Raw genomic sequence first — 21682 nt, 5'->3', positions numbered from 1 at the left:
TCTGCTACGGACCTGCTCTTCTGAGAATGGGATACCCCAGATTTGGGGTTGAAGGTCACGAAGGCAATGGATAAGCTTTATCCTCTGCCGGAGGAAGCTTTGGAGATTCTACGACTGCCGAAAGTGGATGCGGCAGTCTCTGCGGTCACGAAGAAAACTACTATTCCAGTCACAGGTGGTACGGCCCTCAAGGACCTGCAGGATCGCAAGCTGGAGCTGCAGCTTAAGATTTTTGAAGTCTCTGCCCTAGGGGTCTGGGCGGCGATGTGTAGCAATTTTGGTTTAAGAGCAGGACTCCGCTGGGTGCAACAGCTGCAAGCCAACGAGGGCCTTACGGAGGATGAAGCTCGGCAGGCTAGTTGCCTCGAGGCGGTGGTGGCTTATAGTGCTGATGCCCTTTATGGATCTTTCACGAACCTCCACTCGCTCCATGGTCTTGGCAGTTTTGGCACGGAGATTATTATGGTTACGGAACTGGTCTGCGGATGTGTCTTCAAAATCCCAGTTGGGTTCTTTGCCTTTTAAAGGCAAGCTACTATTTGGAAAGGAATTGAAGGACATGATTCAGTCATTGGGCGAAAGTAAGGTTCTCACCGCCTGCGAGAAGACAGACCAAGATCCAGAGGCGCTTTTTCTTATAGGTCCCAATTCCGAGGGAGTCGAAAGTCTCTAACGTCCTGAACGCCCACTTCATTTCGGCAGAATACGAGCAAACAGCAAGCCTGGTTGCAGCCCTTTCGTGGGCGGTGTTTCGGCAGACCTGGTTCTTCACAAACAACTCCAGGCAGTAAGGCTGCACAATGATGGCCTGCCGGCCCATTCCTTGGTACCGGTGGTACGGGGCAGACTATCTCTGTTTTACGAGGAATGGGCCAAAATCACATCGGACCAATGGGTACTATTGGTGATAAAACACGGCTACGCTTTAGATTTTGCACGCTGGCCCAACCCGCAGTTCCTGGTCTCCCCATGCGGGTATGCCGAAAAGCATCAAGCGGTAAAACAGACTTTGAACCGCCTTCTCGATCTGGGGGCCATTGTTCCGGTTCCTCCGTTAGCACAGCGAAGGGACCGTTACTCCATTTATTTCATCGTTCCAAAGAAAGAGGGGTCCTTCCGGCCCATTCTCTATTTAAAGCGGGTCAACAAATGTCTCCGAATCCCCCGCTTCCGCATGGAGACTTACAGTCAGTCATTGCCTCAGTTTGGCTGGGAGAATTTCTGGCATCTCTGGATCTGACGGAGGCATATCTGCATATCGGGATCTGGGAGGATCATCAAACATTTCTGAGATTTTCCATCTTGGGACAGCACTACAAGTTTCAGGCTCTACCCTTCGGCCTTGCGACGGCCCCCAGGACGTTCATCAAGATCATGGTGGTGGTGGCAGCACAACCGCGCCGAGAAGGCTTGTTGTTACATCCGTACTTGGACGATTGGCTGATTCAGGCGAAGTCCGAGGCTCTTTGTCAGACAGCGATCCTCTGCATGCTGCAGTTGTTGAACACTCTCGGTTGGGTGGTCAACAGGGCCAAAAGTCCTAACCCCCTTCCAATCGTTGGAATTTTTGGGAGCTTTGTTCGACACCCGTTAGGGGAAAGTTTTCCTAACGTCGGACCGAATTGTCAAATTACAGGGGCAAGTCAGGATGTTTTTGGCAAAGCATCCTCCAAGAGTCTGGGATTACTTGCAAGTTCTAGGTTCCATGACCTCGACTCTGGAGCTAGTTCCATGGGCGTTCGCTCACATGCGGCCCTTACAATCAGCATTGCTTTCCCGGTGGAGTCCTGTTTCCGAACAGTTCTATCGCCCCCCTGCTGTTGACGGAGTCCGCTCGGTCCAGTCTGGATTGGTGGCTGTTCTTGGATAATCTGAGTCGTGGCGTTCCCTTGGTGGTTCCGGAATGGAAGATAGTCACCACGGATGCCAGCCTTTCCAGTTGGGGAGTGGTTTGTTTACGGAAGTTGGTGCAGGGGCTATGGTCTCTGGAGGAGTCTTTGTAGTCAATCAGTTGTCTGGAGACCAGAGCAGTTCGACTGGCCTTGGAGGCCTTCCTACCTCTTGTCCAGTGAAAGTCGGTCAGAGTGCTGTCCGACAATGCGACCACTGTGGCCTACATCAATCGTCAGGGAGGAACCAGGAGTCGCTCGGTAGCATTGGAAGCCCGCCTGTTAGTCAGTTGGGCGGAGTGGAACCTGGTCAGCATAGCCGAGTCTCACATAGCAGGGGTCGACAACGTACACGTGGATTTTCTAAGATGAAATCAGCTCGATCCTGGAGAGTGGGAGCTGGCGGACAGAGCCTTTCAACTCATCTGCGACAGATGGGGGCATGCCTTGCATGGATCTGATGGCGATGTTCAAGAATTCCAAGGCTCCGCCCTTCTTTGCATGTCGCAGGGCCAAAGGAGCAGAGGGCATGGACGCTGTTGTTCTTCCATGGCTGACAACCGTCCTGCTCTGTGTTTCCTCCTTGATCTCTTATTGGCAAAGTGCTCTGGCGCATAGAGAAACACCCGGCGGATGTGATCCTGGTGGCTCCTGAGTGACCTCACCAGCTGAGGTTTGCGGAGCTGGTCAATCTTGCGGTGGAGGGTCCACTGCGGTTCTCGTACTTCCCGAACCTGCTTCATCAGGGGGCCCATCTGTTTCGACCAGGTTGATCGCTTTTGTCTAGCGGCATGGCGTTTGAAAGGTAGCATCTAAAGAACAAAGGCTACTCCAACGCGGTGGTGACTACTCTGCTGAGATCACGCAAAGCCTTGACGTCTCTGTCTTATGTGCGTGTCTGGAAGGTTTTTGAGTTGTGATGCGTTCCCACCCGGGCTTCCGTGTCAGATATACTAGATTTCCTTCAGGTGGGATTAGCTAAGGGCTTGTCCTGTAGTTCCTTGAGGGTCCAAGTTGCAGCTCTAGGATGCCTATGCGGGGCCATAGGAGGGGTGGCTTTGGCTGCTCATCCTGATGTTTCTCGCTTCTTTAGAGGGGCTAAACATTTACGCCCTCCAGTGAGTTCACCATGTCCATCCTGGAATTTGAATGTAGTCCTTACTGCTTTGTGTGTGCCGCCTTTTGAGCCTTTGAAAAGGGCAACTCTGAAGGACCTCACTTTGAAGGTGGTGTTCCTTGTGGCGATTTCCTCTGCACGTCGAGTGTCCGAGCGACAGGCGTTGTCATGCCGGGAACCCTTCTTACGGATTTCAGATTCAGGGGTTACTTTGCGAACGGTCCCATCGTTTCTTCCAAAGGTAGTTTCCTCCTTTCATTTGAATCAGTTGGTGGAACTCCCGTCCTTTTCCGATCTGGACAGGTCGGATCCTCTCTCAAAGGATTTGAGAAAGTTAGATGTTCGCAGTGCTCTGCTACGTTATCTGGACATTATCAATGATTTTAGACTCTCAGACCACCTCTTTGTCCTCTGGAGTGGTCCAAAGCGGGGTAATATGGCGTCTAAGATCACGATAGCCTTGTGGCTGAAAGAGGCGATCAAGTCCGCGTATTTGCTTTGTGGTCGGCCCTTACCAGTGAGGCTTAGGGCGCATTCCACACGTTCTTAGGCGGATTGTCAACAGATTTCGCCGCAAGAAATTTGCAGAGCGGCTACATGGAAGTCCTTGCATAATTTTGCGCGGCATTACAGACTAGATGTCCAAGATCCGAGGGGAGAAAATTTTGGAGCAGGTGTGTTGAGAGCAGGCCTCTCCGGATCCCATCCCGGTACGTGAAAGCTCTGGTACATCCCAGGAGTCTGGACTGATCCAGGTACGTACAGGGAAAAGAAAATTGGTTCTTACCTGATAATTTTCGTTCTTGTAGTAACTATGATCAGTCCAAAGTCCCGCCCGCTTGTTGCATAAAGGTAATGGAGAGTCCGCTACTTCTGCATTTATTTATTTCTGATTCACAGATCAATCCGGTTTCTCCTATTTAATGGTGCTGGTTTACAATTGGGGTCAGTGATCCATTTTAAGTTTACAATTCCTGTATATAGTTAGTTTGGTTTAAACCATTCTGCTTTGACATTACGTAATACTGGCAGACTGTGTGTGACACCCCGGTATATAAGGCAGAGTCTGTCGAAACTTTCTCTGTCTCCATCTACTGGAGGGGAGGCAAAACCCAGGAGTCTGGTCTGATCAGTGGTACTACAGGAATGAAAATTATCAGGTAAGAACGAATTTTCTTTTTACTCTTTTGGATAATAGAAGGACTAGGGAGCACTCCATGAAGTTAGCAAGTAGCACATTTAAAACTAATCAGAGAAAATTCTTTTTCACTCAACACACAATTAAACTCTGGAATTTGTTGCCAGAGGATGTGGTTAGTGCAGTTAGTGTAGCTGGATTTAAAAAATGTTTGGATAAGTTCTTGGAGGAGAAGTCCATTAACTGCTATTAATGAAGTTGAATTAGGGAATAGCCACCGCTACTACTGGCAACAGTAGCATGGGATCTACTTAGTGTTTGGGTACTTGCCAGGTACTTATAGCCTGGAGTGGCCACTGTTGGAAACAGGATGCTGTGCTTGATGTACCCGCAGTCTGACCCAGTATGGCAATTTTTTATGTTCTTATAAACTTCTAGCCCATTTTGAATGTTTCTTTTCCAAGCTGAAGAGCCCTGACCTGCTTAGTCTTTTTTGATAAAGGGATCTGTTGCCTTTATTTTTGGTGCCCATTTCTGTACCTTTCTAGTTCACTATGACTTTTTTCAGATGAGATGACCAGAACCGCACACAGTTGCACCATGGATTGATACAGAGGCCATTATGATATTCTCCATTCCTTTCCAATAATTCCTAACGTGCTATTTGCTTTGTTGGCCTCAGTGAGGCCAACAAAGCAAATAGCACGTTAGGAATTTCACTACGTTGAAATTCTCACTGAGCTGAGAATTTCAACGTAGTGTTCACAAGGGCTCCAAGATCCTTTTCCTGGCTGGTTATTTCTAATATAGAATCTAGCATTTTGTACCTGTAGTTGGGATTATTTTTCCTTTTTCCTAGCATGTAGCTAGATGGACTCAGGACTAATGGGTTATATGCTCCCCTGCTAGCAGATGGAGACTGAGTCAGGTTTCAAAGCTGACATCACCTTAGATACACCCCTGCAGTGACCTCAGCCCTTCAGTATCTCTCCGTCTCCTAGCAGATGTGGACGTGCTTTCCCTATCGGGATCGCTGTACTCTTTAGAAGAGAAAATTTAACCTTTAAATTAGAGAAAGATTGAGCCCTGTTCACCTTCGTTGATACCTAAAGATCCCTCCCCCAGTTAAGAATTCCTGAGGCGATTTCCAAGATGCCTCAGAGATGTGCCTTGGTTCGGTAGCAAGTTTCTGGTATAGACTTTGCTGCTGAAGCAGCTGAAAGGCAGTGGGTGCAGGAAGCCAAGTGCGGCGGTGACTGCCAAAGCCCTCTCTCTCTCTGCAGCCGGGGACCTTCTCTGTACTCAGCCAGTAAGCACTGAGCCAAGGTAAGTTAAAAAAAAAAAAAAAAAAAGTATTTCCCATTCAGAGACGTTGGAGGGGTTTTGGTAAGACTTCCTCCGGACTCCTTGCTTGGCACTCCGTACTGATGTCATTCCCGATCCATTGCTGTAAAGGGAAGTAGGCATCTGGGTTGACAGGCCCCCAGTGGGTTAGGTCCTGCTTCAGACTTAGTCGGCACACTGCGTTGTAGGCCGCGGCAGCGCCATCTTGTGCATAGTTTTTTGCACCTTGCATTTCCCTCCATACATCGTTGGTAAACATGGTGCATGCTGGCTCCGTGCACACGCTGTGTGCGCACAACAACGCGTGCATACATATGTGCACGGTCTACGCACACAACTACTTAGGTGCAGAATTCCCGAGTGCATGGGCTCAGAACCTGAAAACTGTGTTCACAAAGTCTTCAAACGTGAGCTGGCTGAATTCGCAACTGCCTTCTCTAATGGCTCCGGCAACAAAGAAACATAAGCGCCGTTCTCTCTGCGCTACTTGCCATATTAGGGCTTCTCAGTCTGACCTGGATTCTTACTTATGTCAGCAGTGTGAGGAGGCCCAAGGAGAGTTGACCTCCCCAGACTTTACCAAGCCCGGTTCTTCCCATTCGGAGGATGGGTCAGCCACAACCTTAACCAGAAGCACCCTGGATCTGAATAATCCCGGGGCTGGGTCTTACATAGGAGAGGGAAATTTAGCAGCACCTACTCCAGTTCTTCCTGGGCTAGATATGGACCCGGCGGCCTTCTCTTGGGTGGAATTTTTTCAAGGCCTTCAAGCCTTCTTACAGGCGCAACCTGCTTCTCTTGCCCCTGTCTAGACAGAGCCACAGCCAATAAGGCCTCCCTCTCCCAGTGCTATAGGCAGACCTTGAGACATGCCTCACCTCGCCTCATCAAGGATGTTCCTGGCAGGGACTCGGACAGCACGGACGAAGAAGATCCAGATTCCTTGGAAGATGGAGAAATTCCTCCAGGTTTACAGCCATATCAGGCCATGCTAGGTTTTTTCCATGGAGACGAATTGCCGGCCCTTGTTTCCCAAACTCTGAAGATGCTGGGAGTTCCTGGGATGGACTCCATAACAGAACCCAAGAAGAATCCCATTCTGGCGTCTCTACAGAAAGCCTTTTGCTATTTTCCGGTACTGGAAGCCATCTAGGAGTTGATTGACCTGGAATGGGACACCCCTGAAGCGAGTTTTAAAGGTGGTTGAGCATTAAAAGTTCTATACCCACTGGATCTGGCGGCGAGAGAACACCTGCACTTACATAAAGTGGATGTGCTGGTCTGCGCTGTTTTGAAGCAAACTACTATCCTAGTGGAGGCAGGAGCAGCCTTAAAGAATGTGACAGCAATGACCTTACATATTTGCCCTAGTGGCTTGCTCATGCCTGCTCCTCTCTAGAGAGGTGGATGACTCCAAGGCGTATTCCGGAGAAGCTATGGAGCCTGCCGCTGCCTTTTTAGCTGATGTGGGCTCAGATCTAATCTGTACCTCGGTCAGAGGAGTGGCCTTAGTGATAGCGGCTAGAAGACAGCTATGGCTGCGAAATTGGTCAGCAGACACGACCTCTAAGGCAAACCTCACAGAGATGCCCTTTAAGGGATCACTCCTCTTTGGAAGTGAATTGGAAAAGCTGACCAGTAAATGGGGTGAATCTCCAGTGCCTTGGCTATCAGATAAGAGAAAGCAGTCAAAGAACCCCTCACTTATGAGGGGTCGATCCGATAGCGTTGGGCGCCTCTGGCTCTATAGAAACTCGGCATTTCAGAGGCCTCGGTCCTCAGGGAGGTCTGTCCTTTCGGAACTGACAGCCCAAGAGAGGGGCAGGTTTGGGTTCCCCCGAACTCCCCAATTAAGTTTTGTCGACCTATCCATGGAACAAGGAAATAGTGGGTTGACTATACCTCTTCTACCAGCAATGGGTCGAGATCACTTCAGACAAATGGGTACTGGTTGTCATATGAGAAGGATATGCACTGGAGTTTCGCAGCACTCCTTGGGACATGTTTATGATGTCTCCTTGCCACTCCCAGCACAAGAAGCAGGCAGTGAAGTCTATTTATTTAACTCTTTTCTATACCGACATTCATGAATCATATCATATCGGTTTACATGGAACAGGGGTATTATAACATTAACATTAAGGAAGGAGATAAGTTACAATAAACAGGGGTTGTGGAAACTTGGGTAACTGAAAGTGCAGATGACAGAGGTTTAGCAAAATAAACTTAACAAGGTAAATACTGGTTGAGCCATGGATCACATATAGAACACTCTATAAATATAGAAATTATATACACAGGAGTAAGAGTGGCTACAATGCAATGTGGAGTATCTACCTTGATAAGGCTCCTCAAATTGAGGGCTGAAATTCCAGTACCTGTGCTACAGGAAAATACGGGACGTTCTTCCATCTATTTCATCGTACCTAAGAAGGAGGGTTCCTTTCGCTCCATCCTGGACCTCAGTGTCAGTCGACACCTATGGGTAATTTATTTCTGCATGGAAACTCTGCGCTCCGTGATAATGGCAGTACAACCGGGAGAGTTCCTATTGCTTATCTGGAGGATCAACAGACTCCCTGTCACAGGCTTTTTGCTTTAAATGTACTTGAAATGTTTTTATTAGTTTTTAACCCTATGGGAAGCTTTTATTCAAATTTATTTGGCCTGCCTTATTACTGTTATATCTAACTTGTTAGTGTCTTTGTTCTTCTGTTTTCCTCCTTTTGGTTCTGCTTTCTGTTTTTTGAATGAGTCCCTCTTTGGCTTTAATAGCCTCTTTCACCTCACTATTAAACCATGCTTATGGGAGTTTTGTTTTACATTTTTATCTTTTTTAATGCATGGAATACATCTTTGGGTTACCAAGATAGTCTTTTATAAACAATGGCTATGTCTCCTCGTGCAAACGTTTAACCTTCGCAACTGCTCTTCTTAATTTTTTTGTAAATTTCTTCACTTTATAGTTTTCCTTTTTAACGTTAAATGGTACTGTAATAGTTTTACTTGGAGAACCATCCAGTGATTATGTCAAATTAATTGCATTATTGCTTGTAGGGGGAAATCCTAGTCATCTCTGGGAAAACTTGTAGCTGGAGTGCATATTTTTCTGTTGATAACAATAGTTGATTCAATTGGTTCCATGACCATAATTGTTTGAAACTAGAAGGGTATGACAGCAGAGGCAAAGATTTTTCCCACATGCCCTATCAACTTTCTCCAAGAACCTATCAATTACTTGCCATGGTTGAATATGGGGTGCTGGGTTGGATGGACATTTTGGATTGACCCAGTTTGGGAATTCTTGAACCCATGGATTTTTTTTAGCTTTATTTAAGAAATCCAGTCCTTGATACTCTAAACAGGTCTGTTTTTCATGTTCCCTGTACGTACCAGGATCAGTCCAGGACACCTGGGTTGTGACTCCGCACCAGTAGATGGAGACAGAGCAAGAACTGTCGGGCTCACCCATATATGGTCACACTCCTGTCACAGCCCCTCAGTCTTACTCTGTCTCCAGTAGATGGTGCAGGTTTGGTCACAGCCCTGGTCCCTGGGGGTTTTGGCTGTTCCCTTGGGTTTTCCTTTTGGTTGTTAAGGTTCAGGTTCTTTTCTTTAATTGGAATTTGATTGGTATTAAAAAAAAAAAAAAAAAAAAAAAAAGTTAGGAATTTTTCCTCTTGAGAGGATACATCCCCGCTGGTCCTGCCTCCCAGGGGGGTTTGGAAGGTTCTGAGGGGACCATCCCCCCCTGGTTGAGGCCGCTGCTAGGGTCGAGGACCCGCCTAGGGAAGTAGCAGCGTCGGGGGTGACACCGGGGAGCCCGGTTCACTCACCCCTGCTGCAACAGGACTGTGGACAGCGGCGGTTTTTCTTTACAAAAAAAAAAAAAAAAAAAAGTGTTTGACTGTTTTTGTTTGTGCCGCGGCTTCTCCTTCGCGCCGGCTCCCCGTTTCTTCAGGGGGGGGGGGCCGTCTTCGTCGCCGCCCGCGCCGTTTTTCGATTTCATTTTAAAGGGGCCTTCCTCCCATCGGGGCCGCATGCTGAGGGGATCCGTCTGCCGCGCTTGCTGCTCGGCGCGTTCTCGTCTCTCCCGGGACAGCGTCTGTGCGTCTTGTGCCACCGGGAGCGAAGGTTCGTCGGGGGTCTCTCAGGAGGGCCGATCCCGGGCGCCGCGTTCGCCGCCTCGCGATTCCGCTGCTGCTGACGGCCCAGGGGACCCGTTCCCGCTTAGCGCGGGAACGGCGGCCATTTTGGCCACAGTCAGGGAAGCCACGCGGGAGCAGTCGCAAATGGCGGCTTGCCTTCCGCGCTTTCGCCACAACGACGTCCCTCGGGGAAAGCCCCTGGAGAGGCCCGGTCCCAAGAGGGGTCCGGGCCTGAAGAGGAAACTGCAGGCTCTGGGTCCTCCTGCTCATCCGATTTTGCGCTACTTTTGCGCAAAATTTTAAAGTATAAACGGAGCAAAAGGAGGCCAAGGAAAGTTAAGGGATCCAGCAGTTCAGCTGGATCCCGGAAGAGGAGATCTTCGGCGGTCTCTGAGAGCGACGCAACGCGGCGGAAGCGCCCTGTGCGAGGAATGCCGCAGGACACGGACTCTGATTCTACCTCCCATGAGGAAGATGACCTGGCCGCAGAGCCCCTGGGGGGGGCCGGCGATGCGACGGATGGGAGTCCTTCTCAACCGGGAGCGGGGAAAGGTACGCCGGCCGTCGAGGGTGATGACCCAACGGTGGTGCGGGTGTTCCACAGAGAGGAACTAACCCCGCTTATTCCAGCTATCCTCCAGGAACTGGGGGTTGAAGCGCTGCCGGTGGTACCCCGGCAGGCAGCGAACATGGATCCGGTACTGCTGGGTCTCACGGGTCCAGCAGTAGCTTTCCCCTGTCTGTTTACGGCTTCGGATATCTTGTTCCGGGAGTGGGACACTCCGGAGTTGGGCCTAAAGGTCAGTAAAGCTATGGACAGGCTCTACCCGTTGCCTGAGGATGCGCTGGAACTTCTCCGACTACCGAAGGTGGATGCTGCGGTGTCCGCCGTGACAAAGAGGTCGATTCCGGTTACAGGAGCTACGGCCTTCAAGGATATACAGGACAGAAAGCTGGAGGTGCAGCTGAAGAAAATCTTTGAAGTTTCAGCATTGGGGGTCCGGGCAGCCATCTGCAGTAACTTCGCAATGCGGGCCAGTTTGAGATGGGCTCAGGTCCTCCAGGCTAATGCAGGTCTCTCGGAAGCGGAGGCCAAACAAGCAGATCGGCTGGAGGCTGCAATAGCGTATAGTGCCGATGCCCTACATGACCTCCTTCGTACTTCGGCCAGGTCCATGGTCTCGGCAGTGTCGGCCCGTCGGCTTCTCTGGCTCCGGAATTGGGCCGCGGATGGCTCGTCCAAGGCTTCGGAGAGAGAGCATCTTGGGGCCCTGCTGTTTAAAGGGAAATTATTGTTTGGCAAGGAGTTGGACGATTTGATGTTGTCTCTTGGCGAGAACAGAGCTTTCAGGTTGCCTGAGGATAGGGTCAGAGCCCGATCCTCCTTCTCCAACCGAGCCCGTTTCCGTGGTAGCAGGAGGTCACGTCCCCAGAGGTCTGCAGGTCCTTCCGATCGTTCCGGTTCCTCACGGTCGTCCTCATGGACTCAGTCCTTTCGGGGGAAGCGGTTCGGCCGTCAGGGTGGAACCCCGGGGGGCTCGACCTCCAAGGCCTCCCAATGAGATGCGGCCGGTCCATCCCTCGCTTCAGCTTCAGTCGGTCGTTCCAAACGTGGGAGCTCGGCTGCAGTTGTTTGTCAAGGAATGGGCCAAGATAACTTCAGATCAGTGGGTCCTCAACGTGATAAATCACGGTTACGTGTTAGATTTTGCAAGGATTCCATTTAGTTCATCGTGCCGAAGAAGGACGGTACTTCACGGCCGATTCTAGATCTCAAGGGGGTAAACAGATGCCTTCGCATTCCCCGCTTCAAATTGGAGAGGATCCAGTCGGTGATTGCTTCTGTGCACCCCGGCGAATTCCTGGAGTCCTTGGACCTCACGGAAGCGTACCATCATATCGGCATCCAGCCGTCTTACCACCGGTTCCTCAGGTTCTGCATTCTGGGCAAGCATTATCAGTTCAAGGCTCTTCCCTTCGGGCTGGCCACGGCTCCCAGGACATTCACCAAGGTGCTGGTGGTGGTTGCGGCTCACCTCCGAAGAGAGGGGTTCCTAGTACACCCCTACCTGGACGATTGGTTGATTCGGGCCAAGTCCGAGGTCCAGTGTCGACAAGCAGTCAACAGAGTCCTCACGCTCTTGCAGTCCCTGGGTTGGGTTGTCAACCTCAGCAAGAGTCATCTGACACCCACCCAGTCTCTGGAGTACTTGGGGGCCCTGTTCGACACGAAGAGGGGCAAGGTCTTTCTATCCAAGGACAGGGTCCTCAAGCTTCAGGGGCAGGTGCGCCGCTTGTTGTCGCTTCGGCTTCCCCTGGTATCCAATTACCTGACGGTTTTGGGTTCTATGGCTTCAACGCTAGCTTTGGTCCCCTGGGCTTTTGCTCATCTGCGTCCGTTGCAATCAGCGATGCTTTCCCGATAGAAGCCAGTGTCCGAAGAGTTTCATCTGCCACTCCCGCTCACGGCCCAGGCGCGGGCCAGTCTTCACTGGTGGCTAGAAGCGGACCACTTGACTTGCGGAGTCTCCCTGTTAGTGCCCAAGTGGACAGTAGTAACCACAGACGCCAGTCTCTCCGGCTGGGGAGCAGTCTGCCTGGGCAAGTCGGCGCAGGGCCAATGGCCCTTGGCTCAGACTCGGTGGTCCATCAATCGCCTAGAGACCAGGGCGGTTCGCCTGGCACTACAGTCTTTTCTGCCGCTTGTGCGAGGAAAAGCGGTTCGAGTGTTGTCGGACAATGCCACCACCGTGTCTTATATCAACCGTCAGGGGGGGACGAGAAGTCCACTAGTGGCGGAGAAGGCGCAGCTTCTGCTAGCCTGGGCGGAGCACCACCTCAGCAACATAGCGGCGTCTCACATCGCCGGAGTCGACAATGTCCAGGCAGACTTCCTCAGTCGTCATCATCTGGATCCCGGAGAGTGGGAATTGGCACCGGAGGCGTTTCACCTCATTTGCGAACAGTGGGGGACGCCACACATGGACCTCATGGCCACATGGCAGAATGCAAAGGCGCCCAGGTTTTACAGCCGTCGGAGAGAGAGAGGGGCCGAAGGAGTAGACGCGTTAGTTCTACCCTGGCCGCTGGACGTACTGCTGTATGTGTTCCCTCCTCGGCCGCTGATCGGCAAGGTTCTTCGTCGCATAGAGCTACCTCCGGCCGAAGTGATCTTGGTGGCGCCAGAGTGGCCACGACGCCCGTGGTTCGCAGATCTCATTCAGTTGTCGGTGGCATCGCCCCTTCGTCTTCAAAGGTTGGCGGGGCTTCTTCGGCAAGGCCCCGTTTGTTTGGAGGATGCGGATCACTTCTGTCTCGCGGCATGGCTTTTGAGAGGCAGCGCTTGAAGAAGAAGGGTTATTCGGATGCGGTGGTCGCCACGTTGTTGCGGGCCAGAAAGCAGTCTACTTCTATGGCCTACGTTCATGTCTGGGCAGTCTTTGATGACTGGTGTGCGGAGCGCAATGTGGATCCTATCTCGGCTCCTGTATCCGATATTCTATCGTTTTTACAGGCTGGTTTGGCTAAAGGTTTTTCGTGTAGTTCCCTTCGGGTCCAGGTGGCAGCACTTGGATGTCTGCGTGGCAAGGGGCGGAAGGGCTCCTTGGCACTGCACCCGGACATTGCACGTTTTTTGAGGGGGGCCAAACATCTCCGTCCTCCCTTACGTCCTCCATGCCCGTCCTGGAACCTCAATTGGGTATTCTCTGCATTGTTTTCGGCTCCTTTTGAGCCCTTGAAGAGGGCAGCCCTCAAGGATCTCACGTTGAAGACGGTCTTCCTTGTCGCTATTGCCTCAGCGCGCCGTGTTTCCGAGTTGCAGGCGCTCTCATGCAGGGAACCGTTCCTAAGGATCTCGGATTCCGGGGTCTCCTTACGAACGGTCCCCTCCTTCTTGCCCAAAGTGGTTTCGGCGTTTCATTTGAACCTGTCCATTGAGCTTCCCGTTTTCAGCGTCCGGGGTGCGTCGCAGTCAAGGCTGCGGGATTTGCGGAGGTTGAATGTTCGGAGGACACTTCTCCGCTATCTGGAAGTCACCAATCCGTTCCGTGTAACGGATCATCTTTTTGTTCTGTTCTCAGGTCCAAAGCGTGGGGGCATGGCTTCCCGGACGACAATTGCCCGATGGCTCAAGGAGGCCATTGGTTCCGCGTACATAGTACAAGGGAAGCCAGTGCCTGAGGGTCTCAAGGCGCATTCGACCCGGTCGCACGCTGCTTCCTGGGCGGAATCTTCTCAGGTGTCGCCCCAAGAAATTTGCAGGGCGGCTACTTGGAAGTCCTTGCATACTTTTACGCGGCATTACCGGCTAGATGTTCAGAACACTGCTGGGGGTTTTGGAGAGAGGGTACTCCGTGCGGGACTCTCTGCTTCCCACCCTCGGTAAGTTAGCTCTGGTACATCCCAGACTGATCCTGGTACGTACAGGGAAAGGAAAATTAGTTTCTTACCTGATAATTTTCGTTCCTGTAGTACCAAGGATCAGTCCAGGATCCCGCCCGTGCTGCTCTGAGGACATGGAGAGTCCGCTCGTAGGTTTTCAGTGTTTCGGTTTTTCTGTTCTGCTTTCTCGATTGAGAGTTTTGTTCCAGTTGGGGGTTTTGTCGTTGCTCCCTGTTGGGGAGGGATCCCTCTTTTGGTTTGTGTTATCCTTTGCTACTTTGACATTACGTAAGACTGAGGGGCTGTGACAGGAGTGTGACCATATATGGGTGAGCCCGACAGCTCTTGCTCTGTCTCCATCTACTGGTGCGGAGTCACAACCCAGGTGTCCTGGACTGATCCTTGGTACTACAGGAACGAAAATTATCAGGTAAGAAACTAATTTTCCTATACCAACCATTAATATTCATAAAAAAGTCTTGATCCATTTGGTCTAAAAAGCCGGGTTACTCTGCATATTTCTGTCACCCTTAAAAATCGGTCCTGTTTTAGGGGCTTCAAGGTTTGGGTCTGAGAACCACTCAAATTAATGTGCAAATCTAGCAAGCCCGAACAGCATCATCACATTTAAAACCCTATTGCTGTCTTCCCGCTTGCCTCTTTCAAGCATTCATTGCTCACATCAAGTTAACAAACGTAGGAGGTAAGAAAAGGAGGAGCCACTAAATGAGGTGGAAACTTTGTTTTAATGGTTGGTTGTTATTCCCTTGAAAATGTGAATCTTACATATCGCCCTGCACGGCTGCCACGATAACCTTATGGCAGCGTTGGAGGAAACAATTCTTAGGTGAGCGGCGGTACTTATATTCCACTAGGATTATGGGATGTGAGACTTTCCCAGCGGGGAGGGAAGGGAAAGTGTTTCAGACTTGGGCTGAGAAGGAGTTATCTACAATTGGGCAATTGTGCTTTGATCAAGGGTTGAAACCTTTTGAGGAAATAAGCAATAAATACCAGTTGCGTCCTTCTGATCATTTTGCATACGTGCAGATACGACACTTTCTCCTTTCTAAGGAAGTACGAGCAGATTTAAATAAGAGGAAAATGCTCTTGGAAGGATATTGTGATACTGCTCCTTTAGTCAAAGGGGTTATCTTCAAACTCTATAATGTGCTAAATGGGGCCTTGTCACATAATCTGTGCCATATTCATGCATGGGAAAAAAATTTGGGTGATACCTTCACAGAGGGTGAATGGGACCTGTGTTTTTAGCGATCAGTCATAGCTCTATAGCGGCACCCATGTTAGAAAATAGTTACAAAATGTTGTTTAGGTGGTATCTCACTCCATATAAGTTGCATAAGATGGGGCTACGAGGGAATTCCTTGTGTTGGAGACATTGTGGACAGGAAGGTGATTGTTATCATATGTGGTGGAAATGCACGACTATTCGACTACTGTGGGAACAAGTAGAGAAATGGCTCCAAGACTTATTTCATATGAACTTCCAGTTAAGTCCCAAAGAGGTTCTACTGAATATTCCTGAAAAGGAGAGGCCGCTTGAACAAAATCGCTTTATTAGAATGCTGGCTCATGCGGTCCACAGCGAAATAGCTAAACACCGGAAAGAGGTACAAGCACCTACCTTGACGGCGGTCCTACAAAGACTGCAATGGATTTGATATATGGAGTATCTTACTGCCTTGCGGAGAGACTCGCTGGGAACCTTTCACAAAACATGGATGGTTTATCAACAATGGACTGATTCCCAATCTGGTTGATCATTAAGCGGTAGGGGATGGGGAGGGGGGACCACATTTGAGGATTTCCAGACATGAAGGGGTATCTGTACTCGTTTCAGCTCTTTTCCTTCTCTGTTAACCAGATATACATGACTATTTAGTTTGATTGTTAGCTTTGTTCCGTGTTACAGATATATGGTTGCACTTTTGCTCTATGTACGGTACTCCTGCTGATACTCTTGTCAGCTGTAATGGGTCTACAATAAAAAGATAATTACAAAAAATGAAAATGTGAATCTTAGTAGAGTGCTGCAGTCTCTCTCTGTCTCCTCACCCCCGAAAGGAAAAGAGGTCATGGCATTTGTGGTGGGGGACAAAATGAGGGTAAATCACCTAAAATGAAATGTAATATTTAAAATTCCACTCTTGAAGCCTACACAGAAATGTTAGTCTATGTTTGAACTTTGCCATCTCCTTTTCTCTCCTGTTTACATCACATTATTTTCTTCCAATACACTTGAAGCACCTTCCATTCTCCCTTTCTTAGGTTTTTCACCTACTCGCAGATAATGGCTTTATTCTCCCCATTTTTCTGTGCCACTTTAGGGCACCAGCTTGGTGAAATTTATTGAAGACAGAAATTTACAGGAAAGGAAATTAGATCTAAAAAAGAAATAGAACTTGCACGACGACTCTTTGGGGTTTTTTGTTTTTTTTTTTATCAAGTACAGTTCAGCTGTGGTCCCTAGCTAGGAAAATGCAAATGCTGAGTTTCTCTGCAGACATCAATTTTCACAGCAAGTGAAGCCTGTATTAAAAGTCCTCTTGCTAGTGATGATGGAAGCTCTGCACAGAGATTACTGAAACATTCTGCTTGTTCAGTATCTGATGGGAAAACTAGATCTCATACCTCCTCCGTCATTGTGGGGTTTTATGAGGGGGGAGGGGGGGGTGAGAAGGCAGAATGTATGTTTTATGCTTTTTTTTTTCCCCCTTCTCCAGCACTTTTCTCCTCTTCCTCTTCCTTTGAGCTTCTAGGTCAAGTAGAAACATTCTGTTCTGGGCCAAGAACTTTCATTTGCAACTACCTGGGGTTTTTCTTCATTTTTTAAATCTCTGAACCCTGATACATGTGCATCTTACAATAGCTGAGACTCCTGTGCCATGGCCCCCCAGTGCTATGCCTTCACAGCTGGTTTAAGGAGCCAAACAAAGCCATGTTTAGGAATCAAACCCAGGTCTTGTCCAGATTATTGTGATTTGCTAGCACTTGCAGACACTGCTCTGCAAGAGAGGTTTCTAAGTAAGTAATGGTTAAATTTTTAGTTTAGATGGTGAACTTTTTAGATTTTTTTTTTTTTGAAGTTTGATCATCTGTCTGGTTTTCTCTAGGTCTTGGTTCTTGCTCCAACAAGAGAGCTGGCAATCCAGGTTTCAAGGGACTTCAAAGATGTCACCAAGAAGCTGTCAGTTGCTTGTTTCTATGGAGGCACAGCATATAACACCCAGTGTAAGCATAAGTGTGTGCTGGTATCATAGTATATAAGTCAATGCATATATTAGTGTATGTTGTGGTGACAAAGGCTATAACATGCAATATAAGTGCAAGTATGCATCCATAGCTTTCTATGTAAACCGGCATGATGTGATTGTATCATGAATGCCGGTATATAAAAATTTTAAATAAATAAATAAAAAATAAATATAACGCAAGTACAATGAAGTTTGTATATTTCACTCAGGCCTTCCCTCAAGGCCTTCTTCTTCCAGGCCAGCTACCTAAACTCCTGACAAGGAACTATATTATACACAACTGGGTCTAATCTATTCAAAAGTGGGTCTCTCATACTGGATTCTTAATCTACCCTAATTTGCACATTCTAATTAATTGTAAGCTATTCATATGCCCCTATTCATTTAAATTTATTGTAACTAAACTATGGGAAAAGGTGGATTCCTGAGCATACTCATGTCAGTCCAGACCAGTGGGTTATTCATCCCTTCCAGCAGATGGAGTCAGAACAAAACTTTGAGGCACTGCTACTTAACTGAGAGTGCCACCTGCAGTATTTCTCTGACTCTAGAGATGGTAGAGCTGCACCTGTAGGCTGTTACAGGCTGATTCATTAAAAAGTGCGGAAGAGTCAGTGCTCTGTGTTGAGCGCCCATGCACCTCTCCTGGGCGTGAGATTTTCTATTTAAATGAGGTCGCGCGCTAATAAAGAGGCGCTAGGGATGACTGTCAGCGGGTCTGACAATCAACACTCAATTTTACCGGCATCTGTTTTCAAACCTGCTGACAGCCACAGGTTCAGGAAACGGACACCGGCAAAATTGTGTGTTCATTTTCCAACCTGCCAACCGGCGGGCAGATTTTTTATTTATTTTTAATTTTTGGTTCCTCCGAGTTAAGTGTACAGAAAAGCAGATATTTTCAGGGTTTCTTAGAACTTAGTGCCTGCCCTTAGGCAGGCGTTAATTTCTGAGAGTAAAATTTGTGATGACCGCTATTAGTTTTGGGGGGGTTAACAGCGTGTTTTCTATGCGCTATTACCCCTTACAGTATAAGGGGTAATAGACGCTGGTGGAAAACTAGCGGCCAATTGCGTGTTAAATGGTGTGCTCGGCCTCTTAGTTAAAAAAAAAAAAAAAAAAAAAGGAAACATTTTTTGTTTTGCGGTAGTTTTAGGTTCCAGATCACGGACGCTCCCTGAGGGTGTTAGGCATCTTCATGGGCCATCCCTCAGATGGAGCCGCGCCGCCAGGGGGTTTGGATACCCCTGACTGAGTTTGCCTGTAGCGTACCGGATGGTCCAATAGCCAGGGGTCCTGGCTCCCTTGACCCTCCAAGGCCCCTTCTCGCCCCTCCTCTGGACAGAGAAGTACCCACTTAATAAAGTTTCTTTAAGTTGTTTTAAAAAAACAAAACAAAAACAGTAGCATACAAGAAGAGCAGAGCTTAGCAGGAACTTCGGCGGAGAGGGCCTAGTCAGTGGGAGCGGTCGGCCAGGGCAGGGAGGTGCAGGACTGAGCGGCAGTCGCCTGGCTGGTAACCCGGGGCTCCGGGGGTTCATGGTCGATTGCGACGCTAGTGCCGGGAGGGAACCACAGTGCCTTGTTTCTTGTGTAGTCCTGTGCTCTGGTGGGGCCAGCGTGCTCTGGTGGGTGTCAGCGTTCCTGGGAACTCCCCGGTGGGGATTGCATTCATTCCCAGTGGTGGCTTGGTGGGCCCAAGTCCGGCGCGCGGCGCAATGTGGGAGGCCTCGTGGGGAAGCGTCGCGGGGCACAATCAGGAGACGAGGAGCCAAAAACTAAAATGATCTCCTGCTGTGTGTGTGGCTCAGCGGCAGCAGGTCTGAACTTGGGTTTCCTCCACCTAGTGTGCATTTTGGGGTAGGAAGACTCCTTCAGTCATGCATGAAATCGTGGCAGGAGGTCAGCAGGTCTATTCCCATTGTCACTGGGGAGGCAGTGCAGGAGACTGGAGGGCGGTCGGGCGATTCTTTCCCTGGTCAGGCAGGATGACTCAGAAGGGGGAGAGTAAGGTGGCTGACAGTCCCAAGGGATTGAGGGAAGATGAATCGGAGGATTTTTCCCAGGATTTGATTCTCCTCCTCCATAAGGCCTACCTGGCTAGGAGAAGTGGAGGAAGAAGGCGAACAAGGGATTGCCTGCAGGCCCCCGCGGCTAAAAAATTTAAAGTGGCTCTCGGGGGACTGGCGATATTCTTCAGCGCCTGGGTTTGCACCATGCGGCTACAGAGGCTAGTGCCAGAGACGTGAGGACTTGGATCAGTCCCAGTTGGACCCACTCAATGCAGGAGCTGACTTGGATGCGCCGCCGATCCCTAACTCAGACAGGGCAAAAGATGACCCTGATCCCAATGAGTTCCCGGTCCTGGAGGGAGATGATCCATGGGTAGTGTGTCTGTTTAAAAGGGATGAACTGTGCCCCCTCATCCCGCAGGTACTGGAGGCATTAGGAGTGAAGGTCACTCAGGAAGAGTCAGTGGTCACTTCGCCTCCATAGAAAAGCTGTAGGAGGCAGATTGTCCAGCTTCTATGAAGAGTGGGAAAATATTAGCTCGGACCATTGGGTGCTGGAGGTGATAGGGCTATGCTCTAGATTTTTTGTGCCCGTCTTGGGAGTTCTTTGTGGAGTCCCATGTGGTTTCACATGTCAGGCGGGAGGCTGTTTTGGGGACACTACAAAGGCTGCTCGCCCTAAAGGCCATTGTTCCTGTCCCTCTGGAGGAGCTGGGTCAGGGAAGGTATTCCATTTACTTTGTGGTGCCGAAAAAGGACTCCTCCTTTCAGCCCATTCTTTATTTGCAGAAAGTGAATCTGTTCCTGCGGGTTCCACACTTTCGCATGGAGACGCCGCGTATCGTAATGGCAGCAGTTCACAAAGAAGAATTTCTCACCTTTCTAGACCTGACGGACGTGTACCTATACATCCCCATTCAGCAGGAACATCAGAAGTTTCTTCGCTTCAAAGTGTTGAGTCAACATTTTCAGTTCAGAGCCCTCCCATTTGGCATGGTGACAGCGCCCCACACATCCACCAAGGTGATGATGGTGGTGGCTGCGGCTCTTCTCTGGGAGGGAATTTTGGTCCACCCATATCTGGGCGATTGGTTGGTTCGAGAGAAGTCCATCCGAAGAGTGATGTCCACCTTGTAGTCTCTTGGTTGGGTTATTAATGTGCAAAAGAGTCAGTTGGAACTGACTCATTCGCTGGTTTACTTAGGAGCCTACTTTAACACTCAGCAAGACAGGATTTTCCTGGCAGCAGACTGGATGTCGAAGTTGCAGTCTCAGGTCAAGCGTCTTCTTCGTCTGGAGGTGCCCAAAGTGTGGGATTATTTACAGGTCCTGGGATCCATGGCATCCAAGTTGGACTTGGTCCCGTGGGCGTTCATGCACATGAGACCACTGCAACGTGTGCTGTTTTCCAGGTGGAGTTCCTGCTTGGAGGAGTTTCATCTTCCTTTGCCTCTGCTTCAGGAGTCCAGGTCCAGTCTCTTGTGGTGGCTGTCTTGTCCCAATTTAGAGAAGGGGATGGATCTAGAGCCTTCGGACTAGGTGGTGGTCTCCATGGATGCAAGCCTCTCCGGCTGGAGAGCAGTGGGCTTGGGCCGGTCGGTGCAAGGTCTGTGGCGACTGGAGAAGAAGTTCTGTTCCATCAATCTCCTTGAGATAAGGGTGGTCCATCGAGCCCTGGAGGTTCTTCTGCCCTTGGTCCAGGGTCGCATGGTTTGAGTGTACTCAGACAATGCAACGGCTGTGGCATACATCAATCAGCAGGACGGCATGAACAGGTCACGCAGCGGACCCACCAGCACATCTCTGAGCTCCCTCAGTATCCTGGGATGAACATTATCAGGCTCCATGGCTTTGTCCACTTTTAGTTTTCCTAGCTCTTCCCATACATTCTCTTCTATAAATGGAGTTACATCTACTCCACTCCCCTCTAGTTTCTTGTTAACTAGCGACGGTCCTTCTCCAGGGTCCTCTTTAGTGAACACAGAACTGAAGTATTCGTTTAATATTTCTGCCATTTCTTAGTCTCTCTCCACATATTGATCCTTTTCACCTTTCAATTTCACTATACCAGTTTGAACGTTTCTCCTTTCTCTGATGTATCTGAAAAATGTTTTGTCACCTCACTTTACCTCTTTGGCAATCCTTTCTTCTGCTTGACTTTTTGCTGTCTTGGTTACTTTCTTTGTCTCCCTCAGTTCCACCAGATATTCTTACTTGTGCTCCTCCCTTTGGGATCCTTTATATTTCTTAAGTACTGTTCTTTTAGCTTTCATTTTGTCGGCCATCTCCTTTGAGAACCAGATAGGTTTCATTTTTCTCTTACTTTTCTTTACTTTTCTAACATATAGATTAGTTGCCTTGGTAATTGCTCCTTTT

General features: G+C 49.3%; 1 protein-coding gene across 2 annotated transcripts in view; it reads left to right on the top strand.

The window, feature by feature from the left end:
- Positions 1 to 21682, top strand: part of DDX21 (DExD-box helicase 21) — a 156898-nt gene that overhangs the window by 28333 nt on the left and 106883 nt on the right. For both annotated transcript variants that reach the window (XM_029609157.1, XM_029609156.1), the window contains exon 5: positions 17154 to 17271. In XM_029609157.1, coding sequence (XP_029465017.1) covers positions 17154 to 17271 — 118 coding nt within the window. The remainder of the gene's footprint in view (positions 1 to 17153; positions 17272 to 21682) is intronic.

Source organism: Rhinatrema bivittatum, chromosome 7 (genome assembly GCF_901001135.1).
Source record: "Rhinatrema bivittatum chromosome 7, aRhiBiv1.1, whole genome shotgun sequence".
NCBI lineage: Eukaryota > Metazoa > Chordata > Amphibia > Gymnophiona > Rhinatrematidae > Rhinatrema > Rhinatrema bivittatum.
The sequence above is the reverse complement of the archived record's forward strand: the minus strand, read 5'-3'. Positions and strand labels throughout refer to the sequence as shown.